The sequence below is a fragment of the Leuciscus leuciscus genome, assembly GCF_965113295.1.
Source record: "Leuciscus leuciscus genome assembly, chromosome: 4".
In the NCBI taxonomy this organism is placed as follows: Eukaryota; Metazoa; Chordata; class Actinopteri; order Cypriniformes; family Leuciscidae; genus Leuciscus; species Leuciscus leuciscus.
The window spans coordinates 16,806,967-16,818,010 of NC_138728.1; the positions used below are offsets into that span (position 1 = coordinate 16,806,967).

Here is an 11,044-nt window from a genome sequence, read left to right on the forward strand (position 1 = left end):
TAATCTGACATAGGCGGGCCAGAGGCGAGCTAAACAGATGACGACAGCGTTGTGACGTCGAAGTCATTAGTAAACATTGCAAGATGGCTATGGATGAACACCAGTTGTTTGAAACGGCTTTGGCCGGTACAATGAACCAGTTAGACTTGGCTTTTTATCTAAAAGAGGAACAGAAGACGGCGCTCGAATCCTTCCTTTGCAAGAAGGACGTTTTTGCTGTTTTGCCGACTGGATACAGCAGCGCCGCTGGTAGCTAAGCATATGGGGCTTATTGTTGTGATTGCTCGTAGTGTTACACTGTAAAAAATAATTCCGTAAAAAAACGGATAATGTACTGGCAGAAAATTACCAGGACATTTTCCGTTAAATTCCGGACAGTTCCTTCACCAAACGGAAAATTCTGTATATTAACGGTACATTTTCTGTACTATTAACGGATAATCCTTATACAGAAATTTCTATATTTATAGAAATTTTATAGCATATATTTTGGTGGCAAATAATTCAAGAACGATATATACAAATTCAACATGGTTTATTTTTTATAAAAATTTTCATGTAAACATTCTTAAATACATTCATTGGGTAAATTGGGTATTTTATTGGGTAATATATATATATGACATAAATGAAACCATGTACAAAGCACCATTAAAAAGTGCTTGTATTGTGGAATACGTTTTTAGACATTAAACAAACAAGAGACAGAATTAAAAAAAGAAACATGAGAAGGTACTTGCACAATATTGGTGTTGCACCAAATAGCTCACAAAATTATTTGAAAAAATCTTCATAAACTGTGAAAGTCAAGAGTCAAAACATTTTTAAATGCAATACAATACAAAATACGATACAGAAAAAAAAAAAAAAAAAAAAAAAATGGAATACAAATACAGGTCTGCTGCTTTTATCATTAAAAATAGCTTTAGACAGTCAATAGTAGAGTGAAATGTTAGTGTTGATGCCATTTTTCTGTAAGAGTAACACCGTATTCCTTAAAGGGTTAGTTCATCCACAAATTTTAATTGTCATTAATTACTCACGCTCATGTTGTTCCATACCCCACAAGACTTCCATTCGTCTTCAGAACAAAAATTAAGATCTTTTTGAGGAAATCTGAGAGATTTCTGTCCCTCCATTTACATCTTACGCAACTACCAATTTCAAGGTTCAGAAAGGTATACAGACATAAATGTAATCCATGTGACTCCAGGGGTTTAACCTCAAATGTATGAAGTGGCACAAATGTTTTGTGTGAAGAAGAAAAAAGAATTACATTTTTTCTCACAAAATATAGATCGCTGCTGACCCAGCAGGGTGAGAACACAAGCCACTGAGATGCTCATGTGAATGTATAAAAAATTGTGACAAAAGACAATTTGGGTTTTTTTTCACACACAAAGCATTTGCATCGCTTTTTTGGGGGGTTAAACCAATGAAAAGACATAGATTACACTGTGTTCTAACTACACGCAACACACGATAAAGGGTATATTTTCCATGTCAATCAGAGTTTTTGTCCTAACAGTGACAAGTGACGATTCTATTTTAGAAACGGTTTCTATTTTTCAGCTGGAACACTACACAAAAACAACAACTGTCAACTCATTGTGAACAAACAGGTGTATTCTTTGACAAAGATCGTTTCAGTCACTCGGTTGTTTAAATGGTGTAATATTTATGAATTTGATTATTTACTTATCAATTTCATTGTGATTGCTGTGCACTTGCCAAGAGAACCTGCCCACACACTGTTCTGATTGGTTTTTTGGTTTTTAATTGATTTTGTCGCTTTACATGGTCACGATGCATTTGGTGTGGACAGAAAAACTGCTTGTTGCTAGAATCTTATCGCATTGCATTTGGTTAGGACACCGTGTTACTTTAATGATGTCTTTACTACCTTTCTGGAGCTTGAAAGTGGTAGTTGCGAAAGCTGTCAACAGAGGAAGAGAAAGCTCTCAGATTTAATTAAAAAGATCTTCATTTTTGTTCTGAAGATGAACTAAAGTCTTGCAGGTTTGGAACATCAGGAGGGTGAGTAATTAATGACATTATTTTCATTTTGGAGTGAACAACTTGCGTGAAAAACTTTCCTTCTTCGGTATGTTCAGTTAAAGGTCCATTAAGATATTTGACAAAAGCTTAAACTTTACATGGGTTTTCAGTTGTTCATACAGGAACTTCAGCAGTCTTGGAGGAATGTGTAGACGTTTGGTTTCCTTCATCTCAGCCTTTTCGACCTTCGTTCAGGATTTCTGCACAGGAAAGTTGGATATGAAGAAAAAAAATTATGTTTTTAGCTACACAAGAAATTAAATGAAGGAAATTTAACTACAAAGTATCATACAGACCAGGGGCCCGTTCTTCGTACGTTGCTTAAAACATCCGAGATCTAATGAGACATCCAAGATGATATCATCGTGGTAATCATGATCTGGCTAATTAGGTTCTTCGAACACACCTGCTGGATATGATTAATTTCGCTGGATTGAGTTAGTGAGATAATTGCGCGTTCATGCGCTGGTTGAAAAGGGGATATGTATCGATAGTAGAAACATTGATCAGCAACGCTGCTATTGGCTGCTCACCATGGCCAAAGAGCGCGCTCAGTTTTTCTCCTCAGCAGAGGAAGATAGTCGAAGTTTATTCGGAATTTTAATGTTTAATTAAAACGCCAGGGAACACCTCAAAGTCTGCAAAAGCCAGGAGAGAGGGCTGGCAAAAAGTAGCAGACAATTTAAATCCGTTAGAAGTGGCCATGTTAGATGTCTTTTATCACTTAATAGCCTATATATTTGTATTTTAATAATTGCATAATTACTTTGTTCATTGTAATGTCAGAGTCACCACACTAGAACATGGAAACAAATAAAAGTGAAGTACAAAAATATTCTACATAATGGTAATTTTTAGTTAGCCTATATTATAGTCTCTTTTATAAAAGGTACTGTTAAATAAATGGTTGTCTGTTTATAAAAGCAACCAAGAAAAAGGCTGAGAAAAAAAGAAGAAAAGATCTTAGTAGCCTACACTGTAAAATAAATTTTGCTGCATTAAATTAAGGCCGTATAGTCATTTCAACTGTTAAATCTTGAGTAATGATGAATTGCTTTGACTTGAAAATGAAAACTGATAAACTTATGTTAATGTAAAAATATTTTGCCATGAGTTATTGATCACATTTTTCCTGAGTGTAGTTCATTGTAATGGCATTGTGTTTTCCTCTTTTGTGCACTTTTACATAATACACCAACACATACACCAAGTGGTGGCTGAAATATGTGCAGTAAGTGGACATTTTCTAACTTTCCAAAGGAAAGAAAGTATAAGACTTTGTAATGTCCATTTGTTTCCATTGCACTGGACAGTGAATAAACCCTCTCAGATAACTGTCATATGGAGGAACTAGCCTACCTGCAAGTGCATAAATAACTTTACTTCATTTATACTTGTATGCTTTATGGCTGCAATATAAGTTGCAGGATTCCACATCTACAGAAAGGCCTACAGAAGAGTCTGCACAGACAGAGGAGACATAGGCCTACAGGTGGGCAGTGTATAGACAACTTTTCCTTTTTATTTGTTGCATGAGGCATGTGTCTAATATCTGATGTTGCAGGCACTTGACCACTGGCTTTTCTTTACGAAGAACAATTGAAATAAAACTCAAGGAACTAAGCATATTTGTATTTTATTAAACATTTAATGAAGGGTTTTTTGAAGCTTGATATTTAATTGTGGAACTTTCCTTACCACTTTCAAATAATGTGCATAAATGTGAATCTCTGAACATTCTTAAGTCATGCACAGATCCTGGCCATTTTGCTTTCACATTTGTGATATGGAAGATTTTAGTCAACTGCCTTTTTTTAATTTGATATAATATTACTAATCTGGAATATTAAGAATCACAATATGGGCTGCGCATTTACATTGTGAACCCCCTTTCTGTTCACATAATCCCCTTCATTGAGGCCTTGATGACTGTAATGAAGGTGGACTGGTTATTAAGTAGAATTGGTCATCGCCATGGTGTGTCGGTAAGAACACCGAGACAGGGAACCCATTTGAATGACTTTAATGTCCATCAAGTCCACTGGTTACATTGCAATAGTGTGTGTGGTCTAAACAAAGGAAAGAAGAAATAAATGACATAAATGAAGTGAGTCTAGGATAACATAACATTACCACATGTAAATTACCAGATAACATAACAGATGTAAAGCTGTACATGACACTGTAACACAATATACATAAATAATGTGAATCCTTAAACTTATTGGCTTTATGAACCAAATCTACATGTATATGCATACAGGTCAATATACATTAAAGTGTACATTTGACTGGTTCATCCTACATCTAATCTAACTAACATTTGTATTAGGCTGAAATATGCTACAATAGCATAAACAAGTTCACATAATGCAATACTGTTTACACAACACAGAGCCGCGGGTCTTTCGTGCATCTCTCTATCTTACATATAAACAACTCAGCGATTAATCTTGATCAGCAGCAACAGCAATATATGTAAGATGAATTAACACTTACTTTGAGTCATTGACGCACACAAATCTGGCAGGAATTGGGAACAAAAACAACACACGAACCATCTCTCAACGATAAGGCGAAACGAAACTAAAAAGTTATGCGCACGGTCATTTGACCAATGCTACGATGTGATTGGCTGTCCGTCAGCGTGATCGGGGCATGACAGCGTGATCGGGGCATGATCACTATGTCGGCTTATTAGTATATTTGTTGGATGGATAATATAGTTGTCCAGCAGATGGCACTGCTGACCTCCTCTTTAACAGCCGCCCCTACATTTGCTTTGCAAATGTACTTTCCATATTCTTTGTTAGTCTGTTGTAGGGTCATTATCTGGGATGGCAGGCAGTGTGATGAGACGAGAGACTGGTCGATGGTAGTGCTTGTTTTTTACCTCGATCTTTGCAGAGCGGACCCGGCCATCCGATCCAGGGTATGTGGTTATTACCTTGCCGACAGGCCACAGAGCACGAGGAAGTTGGTGGTCTATTACCATAACAACAGTCCCAGGTGTGAGGTTGCTGCAGTCACTCATCCATTTTTGACGTGGTTGCAGGGTGGGCAAGTAATTCTTAATAAAACTTGTCCAAAACTGATCTGCCAATACTTGTGAGTGCCGCCATCTTTTCCGACTAAGAATTTCAGATTCTGGGTAAATCACTTGTGGTAGTGATGCATCTGGCCGCCCCATCAACAGGTAGTTCGGGGTCACCGGGTCTGGATCCGCTACATCGGAAGAGACATACCCCAGTGGTTTTGCATTGAGTATAGCCTCGACCTCTATAAGGAATGTTCGGAGGACTTCCTCTGTAAGGATCTGAGACCCTACTATGGTACGTAGAGCAGTTTTAACTGAGCGAATTTCACGCTCCCACATACCTCCGAAATGTGGGGCATTTGGGGGGTTGTACCGGAACTGTATCTTCTGTTTTGCTAATTGGGTTTGGAGATGTGGACTCATGGATGTGAAAGCTGTCTGTAGCTCTTTATCACCTCCTCGAAAATTGGTGCCTTGATCCGCTAGGATTTCCGAAGGAGTTCCACGTCGAGCAACCATACGCCTAAGAGCCATCAGAAAGGAATCTGAATCCATGTTACTCAGTAGATCCAAGTGGACACAGCGGATAGTCATGCACTTAAAAATGATTCCCCACCTCTTTTCATTGCTCCTCCCTCGTTTTACCTGGAATGGGCCAAAGCAATCTACCCCTGTGGAAAAGAAGGCTGGTTTCAGTAGGCGGACTCTGGCGGGAGGAAGTTCTGCCATCTTTGGTATGTTAGGTTTGGCTCTCCACCTTTGGCATTCGACACAGGAATGTTGATGGCGCCTTATTGCTTCTCTCCCTCTGAGGATCCAGTAGCATCTTCGCATTTCTGCGAATATCCTTTCTGGACCAGAATGACAGAGTTTGGTATCGTATTGCTTAATGAGGAGGCGAGTTATAGGGTGTTTTGGGTCCAAGACTATGGGATGTATTGTACTGTAACTTAAGTGGGTAGCTTGACGTAGTCGTCCTCCTACACGGATGAGCGCAGTCGTTTTATCTAACTCTGGTGACAATGTGAACAGACGACTAGATGAAGGGATTGGCTTACCAGTTGTAAGAGCCTGGTATTCTGTTGGAAAACTGTCTAATTGGGCTTTCCGTAATAGGTCTGTTTCAGCCTGCTGGTACTCCAGTGATCTGGGGTCACCTGTTTTTCCCGTCGCCTCATGCAGGGATCTGGAGGTAGCTTCCAGGAGTTGCATCCAGGAGTCGCATCTGGCAGTGGTGTTACAGGATCAGTCAAAGTGAGGCCACAAAACTTTGCTTTACGAAGCTCAATAGGGTCCTCATTCAGTACAATGGGAGGATTTTCTGGCCATGATTCAGGTGGTAGGTAAAGGAAGTCAGGCCCCTTACTCCATCGATTAGGTTGGGATAATTCAAGCAAGGTTTTGCCACGTGTAATGTCATCTGCAGCGTTCCTCTCTGAATCTACATAGCGCCAACAATGACCTTCGGTAAGTTCTTGTATCTCAGTTACTCTGGTTCCTACAAAAACTTTGAATCTGCAGGACTCTGATTTCAGCCAGGTGAGTACTGTTGTTGAGTCACTCCACAAGAATGTGTTCCCGATTTCCAGTGAGAGCTCATTATGGAGTAGTTTGGCTAACTGTGCTCCAGTGAGGGCAGCGCATAGCTCAAGCCTGGGTATTGACTGTTGCCTTTTTGGAGATACTCTGGATCTGGCATGGACGAATGCCAGCTCAACTTGACCTTGCTGTTCAGTACGTAGGTATGCTACTGACCCATAGGCTGATTCAGAGGCGTCGCAGAAGATATGAAGTTCTCGTTCCACCTCTGGGACATCTAGTGTGGCTGACACATAACACCGGGGTATAGTGATTAGTGGTAGATGTTCCAGTTCTGCTTCCCATTTTTGCCAGGCCTGCAGCAGCTCAGAAGGAAGAAGGGGGTCGTCCCATTCCCGTTCTTTCTCCCATAATTGTCTCACTAGGATTTTGGCCCTGGTTGTGAAAGGTATTATGTAACCCAAGGGGTCGTACTGGCTGGCGAGGACCCGGTATATGTTTCTCATTGTTACCTCATGGTAGGATAGAGGACGGTGGCAGTAATGTAGGGTGTCTGGTACGCAATGCCAGTTTAATCCCAGGGTCATTTCTTGAGGGTCTGATTGACTGCGGGAAATCCACAACTCAGTGTTTTCTGATCTAGCCTCTTTGGGGAGATGACTAATCACGGAGGCCTCATTGCTCGCCCACTGACGGATTTCAAACCCACCTGAAACCAGTAAGGACCTTAATCCATCGATTAGCTCACGGGCTTCAACTGAGGATGGAGTGCTCTGTAAACAGTTGTCAACATAAAAACAGCGTTCAACTGATTGTCTTCTCTTATCACCCTGATGGCAATGGGTGAGAACGTGTTGCTGCAATGCAAATGTCGCACAACAGGGGCTACAGGTTGTGCCAAATGGAAGGACCTGCCATTCGTACACGTCCGGTGGGTTCCCAGGCTTTAGGTCCCGCCACAAGAACCTTAGAAGGGGTTTGTCTTTGGGGAGCAACCGGATCTGGTAGAACATCCCCTTTATGTCTCCACTGATGGCCACTCGATGTTCTCTGAAGCGGATTAACACTCTAAGGAGAGAGGGGCTCAGCGTAGGTCCAGGTAATAGCTGTTTGTTTAGATTGTCCCCATTAAAGGTGTACGAGCAGTTAAACACCACTCTATGTTTCCCATTGTGGGTCACAATATGGTGGGGCAGATACCATGATTCTGTAGACTGGGCTGCCTCTTGAGGTGGTATTTTAATGGCATAACCAGCTTTCTCCAGTTTTTGGATCTCTTCTTGATACTTGTTAGCCAATGGCAGGTCTTTAGCTAACCGACGTTCAGTGTTACGGAGGTGGCCCATCACAGCATCCTTTGGAGCATGTAACAGAGGCATGGTTTTAACTCTCAAAAGTGGAGTGGCGTATCGTTCAATTCCATCCACTTTCACTCGCACTGTCTGTGTCTCCAGCATATTCAATGCTTCTTGGTCTTGTTGTGACCTGATCACCATCTTTTCACTGCGATAAGGCAGGATGTCCATCTGCCATAACTTTTCAATTTGATGAAACAGTTCTACAGATGGGGAACAGTTAGATGTGAACAGACACTGTGAGACTGGGAGTTGATCCTGCAGATGCTTGGAGGGGCCCTGCAAGGTCCAGCCGAGACAAGTTCTTATAGCGGCTGGACCCCCAGGTGGGCCCAATCGCACTGGTTCAATTGGGGTTATGAGCTCAGTATGATCTGAACCAATAAGCAGTAGGGGACAAGCTTTGACCAGAGGTGGTATTGGTATCCCTCTGAGGTGTCTGTACCTTTCCTGCAGGGTATTCACCGGATAGTTGTATTCTGCTAGTCCAAATTGATCTGCTGTAAAGGCTCCATGGATGTTGAACTTTTTTCTTGGGTTACTTGGGGTGGATAAGCTGAAATTCACAGAAGTACCGTGCAATGTCCTGATGTCTTGATGCACCGTCCGTAAATTCAGTTGCTCTGGTCTGCCCTTTAAACCGAGGTGTTGTGCAGCCGAGTCGAGCAAAATGGTGCGCTCTGAGCCATCATCAAGTACAGCAAATGTGTCACCGTTTATTGTCTTTGATCCAGCCAACCATTTGCTCTTTGGTTAATGCTGTGAATGTGGTACATTGGCTAAGGTAATGTTCAGCACTGCAGTATGGACAGATGGCTTTGGGCTTGGTGGGTACTTTAAGATAAACTGCCTTGGGTTTGGTTATTGGTTCTATGACTTGTCTTTGTTCCACGCCATGCAATATGGTGGTGTGTTTACTTTGTCCACGAAATGCTACCCTTTGATCTCGCTTTGTGGCCCCTGTCTCGTCAGTTGGATCAAATTCCATACAGTTAGCTTCTAGCTGCAGCCAATCTGCAAATTCGAGGAGGGAGAACTTAGTCTTGTCTGGGTTTCTCTTGAGGTGATGCCTCCTGAATTGAGTTTGTTGTGAACGAGGAAGACGATTCAAAAGACGTTTCACATTTGACCCACTGTGCAGTTCTTCAATCCCGTCCCCCTTTAGGGCTTTGAGCATGCCGACTATTGCTTGGACTCTGAGGGAAAAGTCGTCGAATGCTCGTTCGTCACCGGCACGGATAGGCGGCAGGCTCTCCAAAGTCTCTATTTCCTTCAGTACGAACTGGTAGGGACGACCATACCTTATAAATACTGACTTATAAAGAGACCATACTGACTTATAAAGCCCTAAACGGCTTAGCTCCAGTCTATTTAACGGATCTTCTATCACCCTATAATCCATCGCGCTCTTTAAGATCACTAAATTCAAGGCTTTTGGTCATACCTAGGATATCCAGAACCACCAAAGGAGGGAGAGCATTTTCACATTTGGCTCCAAAACTCTGGAATAGTCTTCCTGATACTGTTCGTTGCTCAGACTCACTCTCCCAGTTTAAAACTAGATTAAAGTCGCATCTCTTCAGCCAGGCATTCATATAATCCCACAGTTCAAACTACAATCCGGCCTCTAGCTCATAAATGCCAGAGGAGAACTGGCCCCCGACTGAGCCTGGGTTCTCCCAAGGTTTTTTTTCTCCATTAGGTCACCGGCTTGCAGGGCGTTAGTGTAAGGCATGACTGACTCTGCATGTGCTAACACCAGTCTGTGACCATTAGGCACCTTCACATGCTTAAGAAGGATGGAGTACTTATAATGCTCTGGTAACTGTGGGTGAAGCAGGTTGTCCAGAGCGATCCTAAGTTCCACGTACTGAGCTCTGTCTTCTTTAATAAAATCTGGGAAGGTTGGGCCTTCTACTGTTGGAGCCCAGTATGATGAGGGATGGGAAGTGTAGGGTAGAGCCTCAGCCCTAAGCTGAGATGTTGTAACTGGGTACACAGTTCTTGGCATCGGCTCAGACTCTGAAGCAAACTGCCTGTGTACTGGAAAGGCCTCTGTGGCTGATACTTGATAGAAAGGAAGCTGGGTTGTCGGGCTCGGCCTCTGTTCAGGATGAGGAGGCAATGGTTTCATCCAGGGCTCTTCTCTGTTGTGCACCTGGGTTCTGATGGGGTCTGACGGAGAACTGCTGCATGGTGAGGCGTACTGGTGCGCCGACAGGGTAGTCTCTCTACTCACAGGAGGTGGTGACTGGAAAGGAGTGTCTCTGATTTGGGTTTTCCTCAATACTTGTGAAAGCTCCTCAAAGAAAGCAGGTTGGGGTTTGGCAGGCTGTGGCCAAGGATGACGATTCGAGCAGACATCATCAGGGCTAGCATCGGATCTCAACTGTCCCTTTTCCACTGATTTCAGGATCTGGGCTCTAGGTGTCTGATGTCGGGATGATGCTTGTGAGGAGTGAGCAGATGCTTGAGGAGTTCCAATAGTTCTGTTTGGCGCCTAGCAGTCTCGCTCTGCTGCTTAGTAATTTCCATTATTTGCAGCATAAAGTCCTCTGATGAACCAGCTGTTCCGAATGGCTGGTAAGAGGAGATGGGTGTTGAAGCCACAATTACCTTCTTTTTAGGTCTAACAGCCTGTCCTGATGGGTTCCCAGCATAGTCGACCACGTAGTCATCTAGGTAAACAGGCCTCTGAATTGCTCTTTGTGGACGGCGGGATGAGGCAGGAGCAGACTTTGACATCGCCGACTCTGGAGTTGCCAAGGTAATGACCTGGATCCGGCTCGAAGGACCAATTTTGTAATGAAGGTGGACTGGTTATTAAGTAGAATTGGTCATCGCCATGGTGTGTCGGTAAGAACACCGAGACAGGGAACCCATTTGAATGACTTTAATGTCCATCAAGTTCACTGGTTACATTGCAATAGTGTGTGTGGTCTAAACAAAGGAAAGAAGAAATAAATGACATAAATTAAGTGAGTCTAGGATAACATAACATTACCACATGTAAATTACCAGATAACATAACAGATGTGTAAAGCTGTACATGACA

General features: G+C 42.4%; 1 protein-coding gene and 1 long non-coding RNA gene across 2 annotated transcripts in view; both read right to left on the reverse strand.

Annotated features, from left to right (window-relative positions):
• Nucleotides 1-1,791: 1,791 nt before the first annotated feature.
• LOC309497938 overlaps nt 1,792-11,044 on the reverse strand; it is a 33,254-nt gene continuing 24,001 nt past the window's right edge. The window contains exon 2 of the long non-coding RNA XR_014205771.1: nt 1,792-3,034. This is a non-coding gene — a long non-coding RNA (uncharacterized lncRNA). The remainder of the gene's footprint in view (nt 3,035-11,044) is intronic.
• Nucleotides 8,699-10,524, reverse strand: LOC309496358 (uncharacterized protein; the record flags this gene model as incomplete). The annotated part of the gene is made up of 3 exons (XM_082166352.1): nt 8,699-9,300; nt 9,697-10,437; nt 10,503-10,524. The coding sequence occupies 3 exons, from the start codon at nt 10,522-10,524 to the stop codon at nt 8,699-8,701; spliced, it is 1,365 nt and encodes a 454-aa protein (XP_082022478.1).